The sequence below is a fragment of the Falco naumanni genome, chromosome 15, assembly GCF_017639655.2.
Source record: "Falco naumanni isolate bFalNau1 chromosome 15, bFalNau1.pat, whole genome shotgun sequence".
Taxonomy (NCBI): domain Eukaryota; kingdom Metazoa; phylum Chordata; class Aves; order Falconiformes; family Falconidae; genus Falco; species Falco naumanni.
This window is the reverse complement of record NC_054068.1, coordinates 20,474,506-20,499,467: the sequence shown is the minus strand read 5'-3', so window position 1 is coordinate 20,499,467 and position 24,962 is coordinate 20,474,506. Positions and strand designations below refer to the sequence as shown.

General features: G+C 40.2%; 2 protein-coding genes and 1 long non-coding RNA gene across 5 annotated transcripts; 1 reads left to right on the top strand and 2 right to left on the bottom strand.

Moving 5' to 3' along the window:
• Positions 1-1,738: 1,738 nt before the first annotated feature.
• Positions 1,739-16,639, bottom strand: DNAAF1 (dynein axonemal assembly factor 1). Of its 2 annotated transcripts, XM_040614895.1 has the most exons (13): positions 16,542-16,639; positions 15,874-16,086; positions 14,813-14,948; positions 12,179-12,270; positions 11,139-11,360; positions 10,220-10,386; positions 9,843-9,964; positions 9,062-9,276; positions 7,640-7,900; positions 6,907-7,016; positions 4,235-4,303; positions 2,718-3,069; positions 1,739-2,404 (listed from the first exon to the last, which is right to left on the bottom strand). In XM_040614895.1, the coding sequence occupies exons 2-13, from the start codon at positions 15,995-15,997 to the stop codon at positions 2,298-2,300; spliced, it is 1,977 nt and encodes a 658-aa protein (XP_040470829.1). In that variant the 5' UTR covers positions 15,998-16,086; positions 16,542-16,639; the 3' UTR covers positions 1,739-2,297. The 2 variants fall into 2 exon arrangements, with proteins under 2 accessions (XP_040470829.1, XP_040470830.1); XM_040614896.1 differs by lacking the exons at positions 15,874-16,086; positions 16,542-16,639 and adding an exon at positions 12,753-12,789 and having other exon boundaries at positions 14,813-14,924.
• A 59-nt stretch (positions 16,640-16,698) lies between these two features.
• Positions 16,699-23,688, top strand: HSDL1 (hydroxysteroid dehydrogenase like 1). Of its 2 annotated transcripts, none has more exons than XM_040614898.1 (5): positions 16,699-16,807; positions 17,703-17,935; positions 18,557-19,002; positions 20,996-21,223; positions 22,670-23,688. In XM_040614898.1, the coding sequence occupies exons 2-5, from the start codon at positions 17,716-17,718 to the stop codon at positions 22,769-22,771; spliced, it is 996 nt and encodes a 331-aa protein (XP_040470832.1). In that variant the 5' UTR covers positions 16,699-16,807; positions 17,703-17,715; the 3' UTR covers positions 22,772-23,688. The 2 variants fall into 2 exon arrangements, with proteins under 2 accessions (XP_040470832.1, XP_040470831.1); XM_040614897.1 differs by lacking the exon at positions 16,699-16,807 and adding an exon at positions 17,046-17,176.
• Positions 23,244-24,929, bottom strand: LOC121097704. The gene is made up of 2 exons (XR_005831054.1): positions 24,828-24,929; positions 23,244-23,719 (listed from the first exon to the last, which is right to left on the bottom strand). It is a non-coding gene; the product is annotated as an uncharacterized LOC121097704 (long non-coding RNA).
• Positions 24,930-24,962: the final 33 nt, after the last annotated feature.

The following is a 24,962-nucleotide window of genomic DNA, read 5'->3' as shown; positions in this document are numbered from 1 at the left end:
TCATTTAGTCCTGCTCTGGCATTTCTCTCACTACTTTCGCCTATCCCTTACACCTTTCCTCCTCCCCAAGTCCTCGCCAATAAGTGAAAATAGCTTCCAGGAATTCAGGAGATTCACCTGTGAGACAACACAGGGCCACTGATGATCATGTGTGAAAAAACAGGAGCTGGAGAGATTTAACGTGTAAACTGTGAGAAAGTAAACCCAGCTCAGAAGGCAGCTGAACTCTTCAAACTAAAATGCTGGTCAGGGTGGGTATATCTGGTAAAATCGGGATCAGAGTAAAAGAATCTATAGTTGAAACTACTTCCAATTTTTATCCCTTCTTTCCCCCTTGCTTTCAGCGATAGTAGAGCTCAAAATTTACCCTTGGAATGACTTTTAAAGATCTTTTGTTTATAAACATTTTTAAAGTGTGATACGATACTATGGTCCTTCCTGCTTATTTGCTCTTAGTGTAGTAAGTGGGTGCCAGGACAGGCACTAAAAGACAGCACAAAAAATGCACAACCCAAAGCCCTCAAAACAGTCTTTATCCAGCTTTCTGTCAGGAAACGGAAGCAAGTATTTTTTAGGACTGAGCTCACAAATGTCGTTGGCAGCACTTGCAGCTTTCTAAAGAGAAGATTGAAGACCAGCCTGTTCTCCACAGGCGCTTTGCTCATCCTCCTGCCCTGTCCTGGAGGCCAAGGGGTTTACCAGCACGTTTTTACTCATGGAAGGTGAAAAATGGCTGGAGTTTAAAGTAGTTGTGTTGTCTTCCCTGAGGGTTTTTACAATTATTTTGTGTTACACTCAGGACCACTTCTCTTACCACCAGATGGCACCTAAGCCCAGCTAGTTGGGAATACATCTTTTTGACAAGCCCATAGTAATACTTTTTTTCTTTAATTGTGTACATCTACAAGACCTGTTCAATTCTATTTATTACAAATTATTAGAGATTTATAAAACTACGAAAAAAGACACCCACCTAAACTTGGGTATGGCTTTATGAAGTGAGATCACTTAAAGCCTAGCTTACTCCTGATGTAGCTAGTGATTGTTCATTGTATCATAAAAATGTTAGGCTTTGAAGATGAGGCCAACTCTTTTATGTCATACTTAAAGCTTAAAAAGTGTGCAATCATTTTTTTTAACTGATTAGCACAACCGCTTCTGTGAGGAAAATGAGAGCCGTTAGTGCCTCAGCAGAAGAGTTGGCCAAGAGTTGTCCATTTCCCCAACTCTTTTTTTGTGGCGTCGCAGAGAAGCACTGCTCTCAAGCAATCTTCGCTTCCTTGAATTTATTCTCTAGCTCAGCAGGGAGAGAAGGAAAAAAAAAAAAACACAAAAGGGAAGGGAAGAAGAGAGACCATGGCTGAGGCATCACTGCTGTTACTTTCCATTTCACTTTGGCAAAAGACTACCACCATGATATAAGAGAGAAGCTAATGAAAGAATTCCTCTGCTCAGCTTTTTACGCCAAAGCTGTATTTCTGCCACTACTGACTGGCTCATTATTTTTCTGTTACACTTGAAATCCAGATCCCAAGACTCATCTATCAATGAAAACCAATGAAAATGGCAGATGGAAGGATATCCTTCATCACAGATTGCCCTAAAAGGTAAACCCAGATTTTGCATGCATGGACAAACTCTTTCTGCATCTGTTTTTGCATAAACAGTCATGATACCTATGCATATTAGATCCATAAAATACTATGTTAAGAAGCAATCTCCATTTGTCATTACAGTCCATCTGGTATAATATATACTGGTAAGGAGATGATGCAAGTTAAAATAGATATGGTTACAAGTAGAATCTTTATTTAGTTCAAATAACAGAAACATGTTAAATTACGCATTGAAATTATGTATGTAATGAAACGCTAAGGATGAAGGATGCAAGGGAAAAAACGGCATAAGAGAGTGGAATTTAACCTGAAAACAGTAGTGCCTTCACTTTCAAAGTAGTGAATGCTGCCAGCTGCTCTGAAAAGCTTGGAACCAAGGGATCTCCAGCAGCTTTGGCAGTGGGAATGCAGGGCACCTGCTGCCTGCGGGTTACGGGGGATTATGGGCTTTCTTCACACTAACATAACTTAAAGTTCTGCACCGAAGGTCAGACACTGGAGGCTGCAGCAGCCTCTGGCTGATTGAAACACAAAGTCCTCCTGTTGAAGGCAGTGGGGTTTTTTCATCACAGTTAAGTGTATGTAAGTTTTAACTAACACTCCTGTTGCTGAGCTCTGCATTTTGAGTGTAACCACATGCATTCAGCCAGGCACTGTGCTCCAGATTTGGTCTGGGTTTTTTCAAAGTGATTCATCTAATCCACTCCCACTGACCTTGTCATGTTGTGCTTTGTGAGGACATCCTTCACCCTCAGCCAGGCACTGTACTTTGCCATCACTGCCATTCCCTGGTAAAAAGCATGAAGGCAAAAGGCAAATGAAACTTACTGGTGGTCTTTAATACTGGAAAAAGATATGTAGAGCCCAATTTTTTAAAACCATTTAAATAAAACTCAGCAAGATATCCTGTGCGGAAGAAGAAAATATAACATTCTAATTCCTAATTTATTAGGATTCCCACATAAATAAAAGGAAGATGTGGTTGTTAACTAACAGTGGACTGAAAATCTTTTCAACAAGAGCTGAATAGAATCCTTACTTTTAGTGTGTATGTGCCACCCACGTTTTTCTCTGTGATTAATTATGTCACTGTAATCTTACCACCCTCTTCCCATGGGCTTGGGTCATCTGGTCGATTGCAGACTGGTGACAATAGTAGATTATCCTTGGGCTCAGCGATAACCTCTTGTATCAAGGGTTTTGATGGGGTTGCTCGTTTATCTTTGATCTCCAGGTACCTTACTGAATCAGCAGGCTCTGTAAAGAAGCTTTCAACAAGGGATCTTAAGTGCTCCTTTTCATGCCTTTTATGTATCTTAGACACATTTGAAAAAATTGGTGTTGGAACTTCTTCTACTGAATTCTCAAACATGCTTTGATTGTTTTCCTCTAATGCAGAATTGCTGTCATTTGCCATTTCAGAAATTATTTCAATCTTTGGGTGATCCTCCTGCTGTAAAGGTAGAAAATGTAATTGAAAATATATTATTCTAGATGTAAAAGCTAAGAGATGGGTAAATATCTCTTGGGTCCACATAACAGTTGACAGCTTTGATGTGCTGTTCTCCCAAAATGTATGGAAGTTGTGCTTTACCCACAGCACTACTTCTTTGTGGATGAATATTAGGTTAACTATTTCTCAGGCATTAGCGATGAACTGAGCCTAAACTATTAACAGTCCATAAAAAAGATTATTTCTTTCAGCAATTCAGCAACGTGTGGGCTCAGTTCTATATTACTTCACCTCCAAAGAGAGGGACCTGACTAACATCTCTGTCTGAATTCACGTAAGAACTGAACACCCTTCGGAGCATGAGAGCTGCTAACACTCCCTCAATAATCCTCTCTGTTCCCTTCCCTTATCTTCTAACTGGAGGCTTTGTTGGCCAAGACGTTTTGCAATGCTGTTTTAAGCCTGTGACCAAGAGTAAATAAATTCCATGCCTTACACTGACTGTAGGAAAAGTTTGCATTATCTTGGAGGGACTTGTAAAAACATGTACTGTATGTACTGTATCAGCCTCTGTCTCCAGCAAGGCAAGTATGAGTCAACATCAGCATGAGAATCAAAGCTGTGCTTTTAATCTTTGTTTTCTTTTTCTTTCTTCTCTTTTTTGTTTATAGGCTTTTGCCTAGAAGGTTAGTTTGAGCACAGCACAACACTAATGTGGCCATAAACTGCCTTGTATCTGAGTAGTCCACAGTGGAGCAGAGGAGTTTAAATCTCTCTGTGTTTTCAGTTGAAAAGTCTGACTTTATTCAGTAGCAGGCAATTTGTTTTCTCTATTCAGTCCTTCGCAGCATATTAGTACTAGTAAAGTATCTTTTAAGAGCAGTCTTAAAGTGCTACTAAAAAATTAATCTTACTTAACTGTTGCATTACTTGATCTTAGGTTTTCATTCTCCCATTTTGGCAATGCAGTAATATTAAAAATCAAATTTAAAAAAGACTTGTAAGTGGATAGAGAAGATCTGCTGGAACATCTATTTTAGTTTATAAATGCATAACTGATTACATCTCCAGAACCAGCATTTCACAACTTAATTATCCTCATTTTGCAAAACACTTATAGATGTCTTTGGGGTAGCTTCATCACTGGAATAAATATGAATCTTACCTTTTGAACAAAGATTTCCTCTTCTGGTGAGAATTCATTTACATCTAGATCTTCTAAATCAGGCAGTTCCTGAAGACAAGCACAAGATCATTAATCAGTGGGAAAAGCTCCTGTAAACGATAACATACAAAATTTCTATCTCATTGGGAATCTTCTTCAAAACAACGCTTCTCAGGGTAAGAAGCCACAGCCAGCAATACCACACTGTCATCCTCTCCAAGATGACAGTTTTCTCTGTTAAGCATATGTGGGAAAAGTAAAATTCATCTGTCTCCAGGAATAGCAGATGGGAAGGCAATAACCTGAATGTCACACTGAATGTTATTTTCTACTATGCTGTGCGAGTAAGACGGAAAAAAGATAAACAGTCAAATCAAGACCTGCAGTCTACCTGAAACTGTTTATCTGTAAACTGTTAACCTAAATACATCTAATAAACAATGTTTTACTGTGCATAGCTCATAATTAAGGATACAGAACTGCAAACTTGTTGCTGGGAACTGTTTTTCTTCAGATAGGTCCAATAATTGCAGCTTTCCATTAGAAAAATTTATAAGACAACTATTGCTTGCTGACATGAAAAAACAGAGGGTGGGAATATAAAATCACAGGTAGAAAATAATACCTTTCTGCCACATTTTTTTTTTTTTTTAGTGTAGGCCAATACTGGTAAAAGTGTCTCCTTTTAATTTCAGATGTTTTTAGAGCTTAATGATTTTATAGCAAGGTGCCCAGTGTAGTAGCATCAGGAACATCTAATCTGTACTGTCTTGCATGGTGAAGATTATTACAGAATTAAAGTCAACAAAGGAAACTTCTGTTTTCTGATATGGTTGTACACAGTGCGGCATGTCCTGAAGTCACAGAGCTTTGTAAGAATAGCATTAAAAATGTGCAAATTAAGATTTGAGACCAACGTTAGTAGGTGGAATTTGATGTCAATAGGGAAGTGAAATAGCTGTCAATCCTGTTCCAAACCAAAACTGCTTACTAGAAGTTATCCAGGTTTAGCTGCACAGAATATCGCTCAAACACTGCCAAGGCATGTGCAGCAACATGAGCTTGTTTCTGCTTGACAGAGGGATGTCATAACCACCGCATTACAAACCCTCCTCCACTTTTCTCCCTTATATGACTACTGAGACCATCTACTGACTCCAGGATACGAATGAAGACGATAGTGCTGCTCCAGAGCTTCTCACGATTGGCATCCTCACAGCCATTCCCTGCTATGTCAGCACTAAGTCTTTTCGGAAAATCTGCAATAGCGTAAGTATTGGAGGTTGTTGTGACAAGCTCCTTCCATTACTAAATTTCAGCAGGAGAGCGAAGTAGCATAGAACACTGAAATTTGACTTAGTGTGCAATTTGGGTTTGTTTTTTCTTCTGTAGAGTTAGAATAGTCACACCTTTTATGTGTCAAAAGAAACCCCATGCGTGTATGCTGAAGAGTTCCTTTTATACTATCTTAAAAGTTTCTGCAAAGGAGCTTGCTATGGTGCCATATAGCATCAAAAATAAAAAAGACATTGAATGTATGAGATCTTCACGTTGCGGGTACCTACATTATTGGTATTTATTTAAAGCTTTTATTTCAGACCCTGTAACATCTACTTATAAAAATAGTACTGTATATACTTGGAATTGCTGCCAGTTCTCTCCACTATCCTTGTTAAACCTATTACTACAAACAGCCAAACAGGAGGATGCAGCAGTAAGCTCTATGAAGCAGTGGGCTGAGCCCTTTGCTAACAGGATGGAATTTTTTCCTGGGAAATTAAGAGCATGGAAAAGATACAAATGACTTTTCTAAGCCATTCCAGTAAGAATTTAGTTAACAGTGGCAGTATAAGAGATCAGAGAGTGTAGTAAGTGCTCTGGGAAATCATAACCTCAGAAGTTTGTTCTTGCTAGTTATGTCAGAATCTGACGCTGTCAGTTTAGCAGCACTGTCATAATTAGGGCATATTGAATAGTTCTCCTTTGAAGTGAGATTGTATTTTTCAGCAATATCCATGTTCTTCTCGTGATTAAATGTGGTTAAACGTCAAAATATTTGCATCATCAGATAGAAATTTTAGATAACAGAAGACCATATTACGAACATCAATCACTTATTATATATGTGAATAATGCACATTCTACTTTTCTTGGAAATATACCTAAAACTTATAATTTGAGAATCAATTTATAACATCTAATACTGCTAGCTAACATTTACAATGAGTGGGTGGCTCTTTCTTCCTTATGCTTTTTCTGCAATAGTTCACATTCTCAACTGTATATTTCATTTAAGTTTTGCCTAAGAGGATGCACGTATCCACTAGATTCTTTTTGTTGTGATTTCTGTTTTTTAAAAGAGAATCCTCATTAACTTCTCCAGAGAAATCATGAAGATAGACAGTCAACTTCAGGTGACTTATGGCCAAAGGACAAAATAAACTTTGGAAGCAGTAGTAAATTCTTTATACATGCTACTGGAGAGAATGAATACCCCTACAACTTCCCTTTTTTGTTTTTTTTTTTTCCTTCTTTCCTTTAACTTTTCCTAATAGTAGACCTTTCTTAGAAACATGGCCATATAGTTTTATTAGGCAGGATCTTACAAGAATTAATTTGGGAGCAGACAAGACACAAATCTGAATTTCTCAAAATCTGAATCCAATACATACATCAAGATAAAGCTTCTTTGGAGTCTCTAATTTGATCTGTTTGATTTCAGCATATTTGTCCAGTTCAGGAAGTGTGGCCTTTTCAGCAGCTGCCTTCTCTCTTGGTAGATCTAAAGAATAAACAATAGTTAGATGCAAAGAACTAACTGAATAAAAAGACTTCCTATATTGCAACAGCAAGCACTGCAAAACCAAGCTGCTGGGGACCTGACTACCATTACAAAATTCACAGCTGAATCCAGCACTTCCATCATATTCTTGGGCTCCCTTACATTGTATAAATTAATATTTGCATTTTGCCATAACATGTTCCACAGATCTACAAAAGCATTCTTCCATTTTGAAGAATGGAATAGCCTTCTGTTTGAAGGCACAAAACCACCTTGAGAGTGATGTCCGGCTTAGCTTGACAGACAGACTGCACAGTTACATGGGAGCAAGGGAAACCCATAAGCTCTCCTGTCCTGTCACTAAATCTGGTACACTTGAGAAGTGGAATTCCACCTTTATATAGCAGAAGTTGCAGGTTCAGCCCTCAATTTTTTTTTTTTTTAATTTAAAGAATATTTTAACCGGTATTACTTGATTTTCACCTAGTCACCGTGGAAAACTAACGGGCTGTTCTCATCTATGAATCAGTTGGTTTCAATCACAGCAGAGGCAGTGCTACACTAAGGTTGGCTTATTGTCTCTGCATCCTCAGTTTTGTTTGATTTTTCACTGTGCACATTACCATCTGTCTTCTTGTTGAAGTTTGAGCATTTGTAACGGTTTGATTCTTGTGCATCCTCTTGAACTCTAGCAAGAATATTTCCGGATGTGAAATCCGTGTTCTCTCCCCTATTTGGTAGAAGTGTTATCACTTCATCATGAACATCAAAATTTTCATTTCTAAATGTCTCTGTCTTCTCTTGAGTTTTTTCCTCTTCTGATATATTTGAAGTCTCTGATGTATTAGAATTTCCACCACTGTCATCTGAGTTTGCAGGCGCTCCTACAGAAGAAACAAGTTCCTTAAAACTGCTGAGTTAATCTACCATTACTCCTTCTAAATATCCCAACTTTACTGCATCGTCTTAATAGGTTGGCCTAAAACCTGCATCACAAGCTCCTACTTTGGTTGAGCAGCTATTCGTGGATCAGTAGTCCTCCCAAGATTACAGCAATGTTCTGGGTTTTCACGTCTCAACTCCCCAGCAAATACAGTTCCCCAGCAAAAAAACTCATCTAGAGAAAACACTATAGTAAAGAATTGTCTGGTATCTGTAGTTAACTTTGAAAAGACTCACAATATTTAAATATATGCTTGAGCGTTTTGATGGATCAGTGACAAATACTGAAGTTATCCATCTCCTTTATGCTAGCAGAAAAAGTTTTACTTGTTAAGTCAACGACATTTAATTTTAGAGCCCGTGAAACCCCAAAATGTATCAGGTAGATAAAAACTCTTTCAGTGCTGTTTAACCTGAGCACTTCACATACTTCACATAGTGCGTACTTCACATAGGAAGGTTATGCTGGGACCTATTTCTGGTCATAAACGTCTGTCTCCTTGAATAAGGTGACAGGAGAATTTGGCATAAAAAAGGGCAGTAGGTGAAGCAAATTATTAAAGACCTTCCTCTTACTGCCTGTATTACCACTGCTGTGGGCTCTAGGCTGAAGCTGTCACTCTTAGCCAACGCAGCAGTGGAGAGGTGCCTGGGTAGGGACTGGTGAGGCGGTTATCACTGGATCTTATTGGAGCCCAAGTGGCTATTGAGGCCAGCCCTGTTCTGCATCTTGGGGAAGAATCGCTCTTGGGGTGTAACTGCCTGCCCCCACCCATGAATGCCTGCTGGAGCCATCGCTGCCCTGGCTAGCACCTGGTTGCTGTGGTGACAAGCACAAGAGCTTGAAATATCGGGACAGAAAGTGGTTTGTTAGGGTTTTTTTGCTTCATCAGCAGTGAGAAAGGTGATGATTGCTTAAAATCATTGTGGTTAATCTAAGATGCACCAAGACTAATAAAGTATTGAGTATGGGGGAAATAAGGTTCATAAATATATTCCAAAAATTGCATCAGCCTCCTTCTGAACATTTAGGAACTATTCATTTATTTTAAACATTCAAATTGAAGCAGACACAGACATCTTCAAAATTAGTAATGACAAACCTTCTAGGATGTCTGCTGCACCTCCATTTCCACGTTTTGCACTTGCCTCCCTTTCTTCCATGTACTTTCGACTTTTCTTTTCCTCTGCTTTTTTCCGGATCACTGCTAAAGCATTGATGCTATCTTCAGTTTTTTTTCTCTCTCTAGTATGCCATTTTTCCCTTTCTGCTCTCTCAGCTTCAAGCCCTCCAACAGCCCAGGCTTCTGCACAGGCTCTAATGAAAACACAAAAGCTTGCTGTAATATAGCTATAAAAGCCTATCTTTACAATGTGAGATTAACTTAAACTTAAAATAGCTTGCAACAGCATAAAATAGCTGCAAGAATAAAAAACAACCATACAGCAGTGACAATCCCATATGCAACAGGGGTGCACATATATCTTATCTTGTATGTGGAACTGCAACAAAAGAAACAAAGATATTCAAATGCTGGTGATTACACCACCGGAGATCTGTCAGGAATGTTGATCTTGTCCCTGCTTTTCCAGACACCTGCTCAATTTCTGTTGAAATCAGGATTTGCCCCTGGTCTACAGACTCGGCATATAACAATTCTGTTCAAGAATTAATTCTCCTGTGAAAAAACACAGGGGTTTTTTTAGGTATGTTAGATATAGGACTCTGTAGTATAATACTCTTGTACTCAAAGTCACCCACCCTCAATAAGTTATACTGGTCAGTCTTCCTTTTCTTCCATGACAACATTAACAAAAAATGGGTGAGTGATCATCAGCATTTGAGCTTTACTGCTGTGTAAAGGAGATGGCTCCGTTTCTTACCTATCCTTTGGAAAAACTGGTCTGTCATCCAAATATGTTAGTTGTTTTAGTCGAACAATAAATGTTTTTCTATAATTAGTAATTTTCTTTATCACTTGGTTACCCATCAAATTCAGCACACGCTAGAGAAAGAAGGGAAACCATTTTTAAAGTTGAGTAGCAAAACCCCCAATCTGGACATGTACTTTCCCGATTGTTTCAAAACCAAGAAGTGAATAAAACATCCTGGGTGCTACAGGTAATCTACAACGAACCAAATAATGTTCAATAACATTCCTTTTAGACTGATAGCTATTGTGCACTGGACTACCCGGCAAAACCATTTAATGGGATTCATCCACATACGTGATACAAACCCTCAGCTATATTCGGCTTACCAAATTAGGCATGGTCTCCAGAATAGTTATAATACTTGGATCACTTAGATTGTTGTAGGAAAGATCAAGAACGGAAATACTTGGGCATTCTTGCAAGTGCTGTATGTCTTCCACTGTTCGTAACTTATTGTGAGCAATCTGCAGAGTCTGCAGGACTTTCAGACAAGCTGTCAGACAAGAACATTACAACAAAAGAAAAGGTAAGTGTCATTGCTTCACAGAGGGCTTTCTGGAGCAAGTAGAAAACTGCATTCTCAAAACAATTGTTTATATTGAATTGGGAGTTTTTTTCCTGAATTTGATATTCTGTTATATGCACTTTTTGGCTAGGTCTCAAAAGCTGCTTTCTTCACTGTGGGAAAAATAGTTGTTTGGGTTTGGGATGCTGGCTGCTTTTAATTCATGTTTCAAACTAGTCAGTTACATAAAAGCAAGAGCTTGTGTTTCATATTACTCCCAATGTACACAAATAATAATGTACAGGAATTCTTTTATTTTCTACTGAAAATGGAGTAGGTCCTGTAACAGACATAAAACATGTGGTAATCAGTCTGCAACTGCCAAAGCACATCTTAACTGTAAAGTAAATGGTGAAAACTAGACTGTCAGCCTGTCTGCCACACAGATGGGTACTAAGATGTTATTAAGAAGTGAAGAAAAGCTACTTAAATGTCCTAGGTATCCACGTGAATGTAATTACTATGTCTCCTTTGGTTTCCCATCTATTAAATTACAAAATACATAGGTGTGACTCTTCAATAAAAGCCTTGAGGACTTTGGTATGGGATATTGTGCAAAAATTTTAACATGAATTAAAAAACCCCTTGAAACTAGTGCCACTAATAATAGCATAGATTAGTCACAGTTTGGGAATGTGGGTTCGTTATCAGTTAAAACATGTTGCACTAAAAGTTCTTACAGAGATTCTCAATGGTCTCAATGTAGTTGTTACTGATATTGAGGGAATCCAGCTTTTGTAAGGGTTCAAGGTTTTCAATTTTCTTAATTAAATTGAGTTGCAAGTAGAGGCAACGCAACTCTGTCAGAGCCTCCAAATTCTCAATTTTTGTTAAGCCATTGCATTCCAGCCATAAACACTTCAATCCAGTATACTCTTCAAGATTTTCCAGGCGCTTAAATCCTGCAGGAAAAGATGTTTTAAAATGAAATGGCATTGGCTAAAATCAAGTCTTTGATAAAGTAAATTTCATTAAACCAGTGCTGCTGAAACAGCCTGTGAGAACACCTGTACTGAAGTTGCTGCCAATATTTCCACTGAATTAATAGTACAGTACCTGGCCCATAAAGGGCAAAAACATATAGGCACCTATTCTGGTCTGTATCTTGTGCAGTCCCTTAGACGCTCAAATAATACATATTGAGAAAATAGCAAAAACAAGGCCAAATGCAGAAGGTAGATTTAGCATGTCCTATTTATTTAAAACAATTCTTACACTAGCCTGAACAAGCTAACCATATCATGCAAAAACCTGCTCAAAGATCACAAGAGGATGATCCACATTCATTCTAGCAACATCTTCTTGTTTCAGTAGTATTTGATAATGTACAGCAAGTCTTTACTGTTTGTTTTCTTCCTAACCATTTTTATTTGGCAGTAAAAAAGTTCTCAAAGCTGGAAAACAGCTTCTTTATACAAACACACTTAAGAAGAAATATATTTATTTTCGTCTGAAAGACATTTATCAGACTACTGTTTGGGGGGGAGGGATAACATCCCTTGATTCCTACTGATCCTTTGAATGACTCCACAAAGTAAAGTCTATAATCAGTTTACTTTTCTACTTTCATATTGACTCATTTTGTTTCACTGTTTCATTATTATATAAAATTATGTTTCTAATTTAAAAGAATTATCAGATACCTTACTTCAGTAAGCCATAATTCTCTGCTAAAACGCTACTTAAGAGTAATAAATCTATAGTCATGTCCATATCTTACCTTTATAATGCAAGTAAAGTGTATCATTTAAGCATGGGGTCAAGTATAATTTCTGTTGTTTACAGATGTCTTTCAGAATCTTTTTTGTCATTCTAAAATAATAATGGGAAGCAGAAGCAAAACAAAAAATGTATTTCAGTGCACATTCTGAAATGTTCTTTTATGTAAGAGAAATAGCTACAGCTTTCAAGACTACACTCCAAATAAAAAAAAAGTAGGTTTCTTTAGAGTAGCTTTCCATTTCTACCTGTTTGAAGTGAGCTCTTCTGCTGAAAAACAGAAACTACATAGGAGAGTGGGTCAGGAATTAAGAGTCTGCCTTCTTGGAAAAGAGCAGCATGATCCTGTGTTAGATTCTGGTTCCTTCCTCTCCAATTCTTTCCTCCATTCCTTGCTGCTTTGGTGCAGGATCTTTGGTGGCATAGCCAATATGCAAAGTTTTTCTCAGACTACAAATTCAATAGTTACCAACCTAACATTTTAATGAAATGCTGATTCTGAAATAGCACTCAAGACAGTTTTAATACACAACTGTGATTGGTTAGGAATACCACAGAAAGAAAATGAGTAATACCTGTTCAGTTGTAATTGCTTAATGTTCATCTCCACTCCTTTTGGGATGCAAGTGAGAAGCAAGAAAAGGTTACTCAGGGAAGCTGTGGCTTGCAGCTGAACAGGGCAGGGGCAGAGGACTTGGCAAAAGGACTTGGGCAGAAAACTACAGTGTGAAACGGCAGGGGCTGCGGGGGCAAAGCACTTGGGTTGCAGCCAACAGCAGCCAAACAAGGCCACAGCTGCACACAGCAGTCAGCAGACAGAAAACCCCCAAAGTGGTGGGTGGCCTGAAAACTGTTAAAATAGAAATGGATCACAGCAAAAAGCTGCTGATGGGATGTGTTACGCTGTTATCTGGGGACCCTGTGCTAGACAGCACTGGATCAACAGGTTTATAGTTGATAGTGTCCTGTTATTCTTTGCAAAGTCTCTGCTAGGGAACTGTTTTTCGGCTACATAAAATTTAGTAACATTACAGACAAATAACTTGAGAACCCATGAGGAAAACACCTAGCAAAAACATTCCATGCAGAAAATATCTGTATCTTCTTGCTTAGGAAGATTAGATTTTGTAAAACAGAATTCCAGAATAAAACTTCTAGTAGATACCCCTCACTTAAAGAAATATTGCGGAAGTACAGTGTTAAATGATCCAAAATTATTTTCTACTTCTCAATTCCATATGAGCAAATCAAACTTTGCATTTGTGGTCATAAGTATTTGCAGGCCTAAGGTCTGTAACAGTAAGATTTTCTTAGCATGGAGATATTTTCAAAATAACAAAAAGACTTGAGTAAATGCATTGAAATTAAACCTTTCATAATGAATGTGCTTTTAGATATATTTACTTACTACACTACAAATCTCAGTATTGCTGAAGAGCAAAACTAATACTGTCAACTAGTCAATTGAGTTCCTGGGACAATACAAAATATGATTGTCAGCTTCTAACTGCCCTGTAAACTAAATGTGGCCAATACAAACCTCTGAAGGAACAAAAGATTTTTAAACTTTAAGCAAAATCTTTAAATACATGCTGTTTTCTTGTATTGTCAACTCAGGTACATTACTGTATGCTAGCTACTTGCAGTATATCCCACTGTTTTTCACTGTGCTATTTGTAGTAGCATTTAATCAAATTATTAGCATCCTCAGGCAAGTTATAGAATCATAAAATGTGTTCCTTCAAAACACTGATTCTTACGTGCAGTTATTGCTGTCTGCCATCACTCTTCACGAGAACTTAATTCTGAAGCATGTCAGGATGATTAGCCCAGAATAAAGTTTTCTATGTAAGTACAGTCCAATCCACCTCCTGGTAACTCAGTGAGTCTTTCCCTTGACTTTAAAGGACTGTAACTGTCCCTAATAAAACAGCTACGTTAAAGTTAGCAGCAAGATAAATTTTGGGAAGTTTCACCAACATGTAAGCAGGTATAGAGGGTAAATGTTCATTGTTCCTTATATATCACTCCACAACTAACCCATGTGACCAGACTTTCAACAATGTTATTAAGTAGTACCAAATATGGTTTTTAATTTTATTAGTTGCTTGCAACATGCTTAATTGGAGATAACACAAGAATAATCCCATTTCACAACTATTAACGAACCTTCATTGCAGCATATGCTGGTTTAGGCTGGACCAAAATCAGAGCCAAAGCTTACAAAGGAGGTGTGTCTTATTGTCAACTACCTGAGGTACCTCTGGATTTCCTCTGCTGAAAATTATCCTGACAACTGTAATATTTACCTAGTGATGAATTAATACAATACATTGTCTGAATTGATGCTGAGAAATGGTCAACTCTACCAACAAATGACTCTCAAAAGAGTTTGCACAATTTTCTACATATCCATTAAATAGACTACATCATGAAGTCAGAATGCCGTTTGCTACTGTGGCCATTAAAAAAAGCTGTACAAATGCTGGAACTATCACTAATTCCTGATTTATTGATTATTCTTAAATTCATCTTCGAAATTGTTCTCCTGAATTGACATGTTGAATAACAAAACTCACATTGACTTCAGTGATGCCAAGATTTAAATAGAAAACATCCACAAATAATGTATTACCTTACACAGCCCTGCTCTTCTTCTGTCCTTTGACTGGATGAGCTGGTTACAGATTTGTGATCACCATCTGATTTTTGTCCATTCTGTTGATCTGCTCTGGACATACCGCTGATAGCTTTCTCTTGAGTTTTAATATCTTTATAAGTAAGAAAACAAGTTGCAGTTTAGAAGCACCAGTGGGGCAAAAGTGTCATGTTGGCAATTACTTTAGAGAAATCTTGAAGAGCAGTTGAATGAGACTTTCCAGAAAATAAGTGCTCTAACCAAGATTTTTGCCAACATTTTATATGAAAGGAAGCTTAATTTTTGTAGAGGGCAAAGTAGTAAAATAAGCAGTAGCAAAATAAACTGTTAAAATCCACTTTTTTTTTTTTTTTTTTTTTTTTTTTTTACATCTGGAAGTCAGGTAGTACGCACTGGTCTTAAAGTACTGGCATCGATGTGGTCTTAGACATCCACTATATGTTACATTTAATTAATGATGATTTGAGTTTAACAAGGCTGCTAACTTTGCATGTAGAGAGACTACAGTAGCAGCATATCAGAGTCATCTCAAGCACTGTTTGTTAGCTTAGCTCTTCTACAAATTTACCCTTTTGTACACTTTGGAAAGCATACCCAGGGCTGTAATCATTCAACCTGTCTGTAGATTGCCTTTGATTAATTGCATTTTAAATACTTTTCTCTTCAGATTTTTGCTCTGCACCTTCTAGTTGCACTTGTAGTGTATGCACTTAAAAAGAGACAAGCAAGATGATTGTACCAGCTCATTTAAATATGATTGTCATTAAAACATTCAGAGGTCAGGCTAGCTGTATGATTGCAACACAGGACAAGGTATCCCTCCAGCAAGACAAAAGTAAAGACACAGAAGGAGGGAGGAAGCACAAGCAGATAGCAGTTGAGTAAGCCTCGGTTACGGCAAGATTTTCAGTGACTTTTCTGGGAGAAAGAATAAACTCGTAACGCATCCATGTGAGTAATGACAGAGTTTATGTCTAGGCTTTATGCAAACTAAAGTTCCCTACGTGAGTCCTAGTGAGCCAGCTGTATGGGCTCACCTGCGTTGAAAGAATTGCCTTCATTTTCTGTGTGGGTAGCTTTATTTCTGGTGGTGTTCAGAGATTCTCCCTCCAGGTATTCCCCTCCAAGGCCTTTGTCCAAGTCTCCAGTTTGTGATTGCATTTTAAGATTTGTGATTTAGACAAACGTCAGTATTTGATGTACAATTCAACTCTTCCAGATAAAACACCTAAAGGTTTTAGTAGGAGAACCTGTTACAGATAAAAGACCAGTGTGAGCAAATTATGAAGCCTGTGTGGAGTTGGCAGCCTGGGTCTACTCACTGTTGAGATACCAAAAGGCAGGGAGAGTTTACTTTAAACCTTGCCCACCACGGATCCCACGCAGGGGACACAGGACCACCACCAAGAAGCCTCTCTAAATAGAGAGTCACTTTTTTCCGTTGGAAGCTGCAGAGCAGAGGACGCAGCGATGGTGACGCAGCGATGGTGGCCCTTCGAGGCACAGCCCGCTCTTACGTAACGCCTGCCCCGCTGCAAGCCGGGCGGGCTCCTGAGGCAAACTTTAGTCTCCTCACGAGGCTGCAGGTGCTGTCACGTTTCCCCCCACACGCTTTTCGCCGCTACAAGTCGGTAGGTCTCTAGACAGGCCTCGTCTCCTAGAGCGCACCGCTCTATCTCCCGTTAACGCCCCCCGCTCCCGTTACCTGAGCCGGGCCCCGGCGCAGGGGGTGGGGGCCGCTCCCGGCCTCGCCGCGGTATGCACCGGGTAGATATAAACGGCGAGGGACGGGGCAGAGGGGCTGGAACTCTGCTCCTGCCGGCGGTCCTGAGGCGCGGACAGCCGCCCCAACCGCCTCAGCCGTCGCCATGGCGACGCCGCGCTGGCCCACAAGGCGCCGCGGCCGCTCCTGGCGGTGCCGCGCAGCTGCCGGCGGAGGGCCCGGCCCCGCGGCCCCGGGACTCCGGGCGGGTAACGGCCCCGCGGCGCGGGGTGGGGGGTCTTCCTCCGTTGGAGAGGCCCCGGGCTGGGAGCGGCAGGGCTGGGGCTGAGCGAGGGGCCGAGGCGCCGGGCCGGGCCGGCCTGTGAGCGGGGCTGGCGGCGGGGGCGCGGTGAGGCCTGCGGCCGGGCCGGCCTGTGAGCGAGGGCAGGGCGGCGGCTAACGGCCGCGCAGCAACCAGCGGCAGCGGCGGTTGGGTTTTACGCTTGTTTTTAAAAATTATTTACTTGTGAAAGTCATGTGGGGCACGGTAGTGTTTTGTGCTGGAAGCCGATGTGCGGTGTGGGGTTGACACACGGTGCTAGCCCGTGGCTCAAGGGTTCTCAAAGCTGGCCGCCACGGTAGGCGCGGGGCCTTGCTGGGAAATGGCTGGTGCTTTGGTGGTGCTGGGGCCCGGAGCTGTGCTCCTGCCCCTCAGCTCCGTTCTCTGTCATCTAGCTTTCTGTGCTTGAAAGAGCTCCTTGTTTCGCATGTGCTCAGCCCTCTCCTGCTGGTTACCCTTGCCTCTTCCATAGGTGGTTCTTAATCTTCCAAAATTAGTTGTTATGTGCTGAGCTTCCCCAGTCTGCTTGGCCTCGAACTGTTTTATTACAGTATCCTTGATCAGTGTTATTGCAGGATAACTGATCAGTAATTAAACCCTTGTATAAGGGCTAAATGGCTAAACCAGTGAGGCTGATGGTAGGTCATACCCAAATTTTAGCAGTCTGACTTGAGGCTTTTCAGCATCAAAATGGTGTTCAGACTGCAACATGCTGAATCTCAAAGGTTATCCATTCAGTCTGAAAAGTTTACATGGCCCAAGAGGCAATTGTAATAATTGCCTGTGTCTTTTTCTTGTCTTTTTTTTTTTTTTTTTTTTCCCAGGCTTGTGATCACCATGGCTGCAGTGGATCGTTTCTACCTCTTGTACAGAGAGATCAGTCGTTCCTGCAATTTTTACATAGAGGCCCTGGCTATAGTTGGAGCTTGGTACACAGTCAGAAAGTGTGTGTCTCTTGCGATTGACACTTACAGCATGATCAGGTTGCATTTAATTCCAAAGCTGGGTGGTGAGATCGATCTTGTCAAGCGTTACGGGAAATGGGCCGTGGTCACTGGTAAGAGACTGAAGCAGTGTATTTGCTTAGGTTTATAAAACATGCCAGTACTGTAAAGCTTGCTAGTTTGCACTGCTGAGTGAGCTTTATGTCATAAGCCGGGACCTGTATGATCTCTGGTTGCGAGTTAATCTGCTTGAGCAGTGTCAGTTGTTCAGTGCCAAAATAAATTAAATTCCTCAGGAGACTGGCATTCTGAGTATATTGACTGACTGCTGGGAAAGAATCACAGAGCAATTTTTCCCAAAACTTGCAAGGTACACCCTGAACGTGTACAGCGTAGACAGAGATACAGACAAGATCCTTTTTTTCCTGTGGGGTTTCATACGTGCTCGAGTTCTTCAGCAAGGTTTAAGTCATATATCTCTGACATCCCGGCCTTTCATTAAGGTTCTACTTTAAGCTCTCTGTTGTTGTCATAGAAAATATAAAACTTGTATGTCGCGGGATAGCAGAACGTTGCTACTGACAACACTGTCTTTAATGTTGTGGCTTTGAGATCAGCAGATTCAGTGCCACATGATCTCAGAGAAGAGAATAAAGCTATAATTGAAAGAACTGCCAAAACTGGAGGCTGGTGCTGCTCTGATTTTCACCTTGGTGTTTTATTTTCTATTACAGGTGCCACAGATGGTATTGGGAAGGCATATGCCCAAGAACTTGCAAAACGTGGTGTCAACATCATCTTAATCAGCCGAAGCAAAGAGAAGCTGGAGGCTGTATCTAGAAGCATATCTGAAACCTATAAAGTGGAAACAGATTTTATAGTAGCTGACTTCAGCAAGGGTCGTGAGCCTTACCCGGCCATTAAGGAGGCTCTGAAAGATAGAGAAATTGGGATTTTGGTGAATAATGTAGGAATATTTTATCCCTACCCAGACTATTTTACCAATCTCTCTGAGGATATTCTGTGGGACATGATCAACGTAAATATTGTTTCTGCTAACATGATGATGCATATTGTGCTGCCGGGCATGGCAGAGAAGAAGAAAGGGGCAATTGTGAACATTTCTTCTGCATCCTGTTGTCAGCCAACACCAATGTTGACAATCTATGGAGCCTCTAAAGTAAGTTGGGCTGTAACGTTTAGTGGTATGTGCTGCAAAGGAGATTATAGGTTGTGTGGCTTTTTTGTTGTGTTTTTTTAAACCTATTCAGCAAGGATATCAAAATACTTCAAGTTTTTTCAGGGATTTGTTCAAATATTGGAGGTGAATGTTACATGTACTAAGCAGTAAACTCTTTATGCTTAAGAATGCTGGGCTTTGTACCAAAGTCAGTGCTATCTGGATTATTAATTGTGGCATAGCAGTAGTTCTAGGAAAAATGTTACCCTCCTCAGACGAATGATGTGCAAAGCATAGTGGCAGTTCTGTGACACATTGGAAGGGCCAAGAATTTAATTTCCCTCTTCTTCAGCTGACCTGTGCAGACATACCTCAAGTTACTTACACACTAGTATTGGGTAGCAAGAGGGGCTATACTCGTACTTAAGCCACCACTGTGAAGAGGACTGTTGGCAAATCAAGCCATTGCTTCACCTAACACCAAGGGGCAGAAAAAGGCTTCTTACACCATTTTCTGTACCATATTTTGGGAGAAGTGAAAAGTACTCCCTCTCCCCAGCCAATTACTCTTCCTGAGGAGATCCAGTCAATAATGATTAGGATGGGGAAGCTGGGTGATTCTGGAAGTACTAATGCTTGTGGGGATGTGGATTTATGCTGGATGACTTGCTGCTGAATCCACAAAAGCAACTGAGATTGTAGAAGGATCTCACCTAGATCTGGTGTCTAAACACAAGTGATTATTGCTCCCAGCTGTTGGTGGGAGCTGTAGTCTAACACCTATGCAGTCTTGCTCCTGGGATAGCTCTTGTGTGTGCTTTCTTTTGCCTGGAGCAAAACCAGCTCTTATTACCCAAGGTCTAAAACTCCTTGAAGATTTTTGTCAGTATAGGAATTGGCTTAAGATTCCTGTTTCTGTTGCAGAGTATCTTGCCATTTGGTTATGCTAAGTGTATGCAGAACTGCACTCTGAACTAAAACAAAGTACCTGAATGAAAAAGAACAAAACCAAATGTAACCAAGGTTTCTTTGGCTGCCATCATTAATCCAAATCCTCGATCAGCAGTGCAGTTTAAAGCCTGACCTCTGAACAATTACACTGGCACAGAAGTGAAAACAAGCTGCTCTAGCAGCATTCTTAGTCTCTTTGTGTGTTAACAGTGCATAGTGCTTGAAGGGGTCGGTTTGTTTTGCTTTCCTAAAGCAGGTGTAAGAGCATTTGTAGAAGATGCTCTCCCAACAGTTTGTTGGGAATGGTGCTTTTGCGAGGCCATTTGGGAGCAGAAACATGTTCACTCACAAGCTGAGTCTAAAATGCTTTTTCCTGGGGGTAACTGGCTGTGGTGGCACAGCAGTAGCTTTAGCATGGTGTCGGTGATGCTGCCTTGGTAAGAGTGAGCCATGCTTATTTTTCTGTCTGTTTGATTCCAGCATTCCCAGTTATCAGGCTTGTGCTTTTTTTTTGTTATTCTGTAACAGTAAAATGAGCTAAAGGAGATAATAGAGCTACAGTTAAACAAATTAATATTTAATTTTGCACAAGGGAGTCCCAGGAAGTAATTAACATAGGTTCTGGGGGAAGATCAGTTGAATATGAAATTCACCTGTAAATCTATTAAAGAGTGGGACTTCATTTTATCATTTTGACAGTAGTATATATACTTAGCTTGTGATGCCCTCAAACTAGACAAGGTGTTTGTTTTAGATGAAATAAATGTTTCTGTATTGTTTTTAAGCAGAAATTGTCAGATTGTTAAATTGACATCAGAGAATTAAGCAGTCACTTTGTCCTGCAAGTTACTGTTGCAGGTTTTTAGTAAACAAATAACAAAAAGAAATGTTGATGATACTTGAGAAATGTGTATTTTTATACTATTTTTTCAAGGTTTTGTAGCTGATGTGTAGAATATGTTACAACTTCTCTGTAATTCTAACAAAACTCTGCCTTGGGACTTGATTTAAAAAAAATGCCTATCTGCTTTTATCTTTCTAGACCTACTTGGACTATTTCAGCAGAGCACTACACTATGAGTATGCCTCAAAAGGAATTTTTGTTCAGAGTTTAACGCCATTTGTAATTGCTACAAAAATGGTAGCATGCAGCAGTGTTACATCAAAAAGATCTTTCTTTTTTCCTTCTGCTGAAGAGTATGCTAGTCATGCTGTTTCTACTCTTGGGTTATCCACCAGGACTACTGGTTACTGGAAGCATGCAATAAAGGTAATAAAATTAGTTTAACTATTTCATGTGTGTCAATAGAAGTAAATAAGATGTTTGCTTAGGAGTCCGAATGAAAACTGTTCGTATTCTGAAAAAATGCAATATATATTGTAGGACTCACAGACTTTGTGCTGTATTTTGTCACCAATTCTGCTTTAGAAAATTATGCTTGGGTATGCATATTTTTAGGATGAGAGAGTGAATCCAATTCCCACTTGAAATGCGCAGCAAAAATGGGAAAGAAACAACTTTTTATTCAAAAGCACACTGGGCAAGCATTACAGTCTTCTGTGAACAGAAGTAGCTTTTTTTAATCTTAACTTATCGAGCATTTTTCCACTTTGGGGAAGAGTGGGTAGGAAGAATGGAATAATAGCAGGGGAAAAAAACCTGTATTTTTATTCTAAGCTACCTGGAAGCTGGTCCTCCATATGTTAGGCTGTAATTTTTGGGAGCAGACTGTGGGCTCCTGTCCTGGTTTCAGCTGGAATAAGAGTTAGTTTTCTTCTTAGTAGCAGGTGCAGTGCTGTGTTTCAGATTTGGTGTGAGAACAGCGTTGACAGGACACTGGTGTTTTCAGTTGTTGCTGGGTAATGTTTATACTAAGTCAAAGACTTTTCAGTTTCTCAGGCCTTGCCAGCGAGAGGGTGGGAGGGGACACAGCCGGGACAGGTGATCCGAGCTAGCCAAAGGGATGTTCCATACCATATGATGTCATGCTGAGTATATAAACTTGGGGAAGAAGGAAGGTGGGAACATCTGGCATTGTGGCATTTGTCTTCCCAAGTAACCATTATGCGTGATAGAGCCCTGCTTTCATTTACGTGGCTGAACACCTGCCTGCCAATGGAAGGTAGTGGTGAATTCATGTGCAGGTTTTGCTTTACTTACTAAATTGTTCTTATCTCAACCCTGTGGTTTAACATTCCTTTCTGATTCACCTCCCCATCCCTTTGGGTGAGAGGGGAGTGAGCGAGTGGCTGCGTGGTGCTTAGTTGCCAGCTGGGGTTAAGCCATGACAGCTCCAAAGTAATCTTAGGAACACTGGTCACATATCGAAAGCCACTAGTTAGGGACACATGATAGGTTGAGTAGAGGAAATTGAAGAAGTGGGGATTAGTCCAAAAGGAATAAAAGGGACTGGAAGGATTCTGGCAAGATGTGGCAATAAAAGGAAGTGGACAGTATTACTGTTGTGAACTTGACAAACCGCTTCAGGATTTTTTTTGCAGAACCTAACTATTCAGTTGTGGACACTACTTCCAAAATGGCTAAATATATTTACTCCCAGTGGGTTGAATGTAAAGCTTAGCTGCTGATGTTCAAGCAGGTTTTGCCTTGCTTTATTGGGAATTGGAGAAACTGTTTACTTTAATGGAATATGTCTTAATTTGTCCTTTCCTTTCTTCTTTTTCTCTTCTGTTGTCTGTCTGTGTCTCTCCACAGTTCACATTGGGTGAGCAGCTACCTGAATGGATCTGGGCATGGTTTGCAATGTATTTTTTTAGAATTATGCGCAAGGAAGCTTTAACGTGCAAAGTGAAATAGGAGTATCCAGATGTCCTGCATAATGAGTACTTATTCTGATCGAGTGCTGCAAAAATGTTTAGTGAAGCGTGGTGGACTTCCTGTAACTTATCCATACCTTGTAAATAAGCTACACGTAACTTAGACATCAGAAGTCTGGATCCTCTCTCTATCCTTGTATTAAATAGCAGCTCTGCTGCATTCCTCCATGACAGAGAGCTGATCTTGTGCAGGTTAATCGCTGATTCTCTTAAAGGTAATTGCACAGGAGCAGGTACAGTTTTAATTGACAGTTAATGACTATCTTGTATAGTGCTACACAATGTCAACTTGCAAAGCTAACAGAATTTGCCAGAAATCAGCTCCCCCCAATGATGCTGTTCAAGAAGACAATTCCAGTCAACTGTATTCTTTAATATGTAGTTTTGTGTAGCTTTGCTGTCTTCTAACAGCAGATGTTTGTATGTTTAAATTGCAAATGTTGTTGTTCTTGAATGATGTTATTTAAGGAGCTCATAAAAATTAAGGTGTCTGGCAAGGTACTGTTGACTTTGAGGTTGTTTAAATGACTGAAAAGGTCTTACAGAGCTGTAAAGGAATTTGGAGATAAACTCGTATGCTTTCTTATTCCAAATGTGAATGATCTTGGTAATACTTCAAATATGACTTCAGCAATCTGAAATATGGCTGGAGAATTGAATAAAGAATGTAAAAACACATCAGCTAAAGGAAAATAATGAAGAAGTAATATTTTAATTTAAAAATACTGATTGGTTTCCTAAGATAAAAAAACTTACTGAATTTTTGGTGCTGTATGATTTTGATGCTTTTGTTTATATAAATATGTTTATGTGTATGTACTTACTCTATGTTGTCTGGTATTATAGACAATTCGTATGTGTTGCAGGCCAGTAAATCTTCACATCTCGGTCAGGAAAGCTGTCCTTTCTGTGTATGTTTAGTTGCTACCTGAAAGAGGGACATGACTTGGGAAGAATGTTCTCAATCTTTCTGTATTTTATGTGATCGTGAGCTCGTTAGTACTGCTTCTTTAAAGTTACACTGAAAGATCAAACCCATGAACTACCTATGCAGTATCTTACACAGCAGCATGACTCAAGGGGCATCGTCCCCTCCTTTGGGCTAGTATTTCTTACTTGAAAATTATGGTGCTGTATTTCCTAAGGGTGATGACAATGGGAGGTGGGTATACTACGCTAGCTACCTCCCTGAAATCCCTGATCGGAGAATATACAACAGTTGCATTGTGTAGCTGAATTATTAATAATTAATATAGTCATGATTATGAAGTGCCTGGCTGTTGTTCCTCCAGCTCTGGGCTGGTGATGTTAGAACCCTGAGTTCTGATAGTGATGTCCCCCATGAAATTTTTATGAGCAGGTTTTGCAGAGAACAATGTAGTATTACTCATCCTCATCCAGTAAGCGACCAGGTACAAATCTGTTCGAATTAAGTTGTTTACGAAGTTTTATCATGTGAAATGCTGATTAATGCTTTTAAAAAAAGAAAGTCTGAGCACACAAACACCTAAAAAACCAAAACACCCACCCCAAAAAAATCAAAAAGTCGTGATGTTTAATATAATGAATGCTATGTTGAGCACTGTACTCATGCTTGAATGTACTGTCTGGAGGGGAAATTCAGGCTGTGATTTCTAGAAGGAAGGAGCTCTGTCCTTCCACGCTTTTGTACTGTTCAGTTGCTACAACCCTGTGTTCTCAGGTGTTTTTTTGGGGGTATAGAGAGGGGAGAAGGGCGGGGGGCATCAAAGGCAGGGACCCCCGAAGTGGTTCTGTTTGTTGCTGACCCCAGCCGACCCTGAGAGCGGTTTGCTTCAGTTGTGCACAAGTACGCACTGGGTGTTGCAATAATGACTTATGCCTGTTTGCAAACGGGATGTAAACAAACGCATTTATTTTCAGCAAGGGCTTAAACAAAACTTGCGAAACGTGAAGCTGTAGAACATTTCTGATCCCATCCCCCCCTCAGGCGCTGCCAGACAGGCGCTGCCTGCCCGTCCCTGCCGCAAACATCCACATCTCACGGTTTTCCTTACAGGAGCTAGGCCCCGCTCGGCCACAGTGGAATAACCAGGTTCACAAAACAAATTTCTTCCGAAGACGGCTGCGCCCGGCCGGCTCCAGGGGGACGCGTCTTCCCGGCGGGGCCCGTTATCACCAGGCCGTGGCCC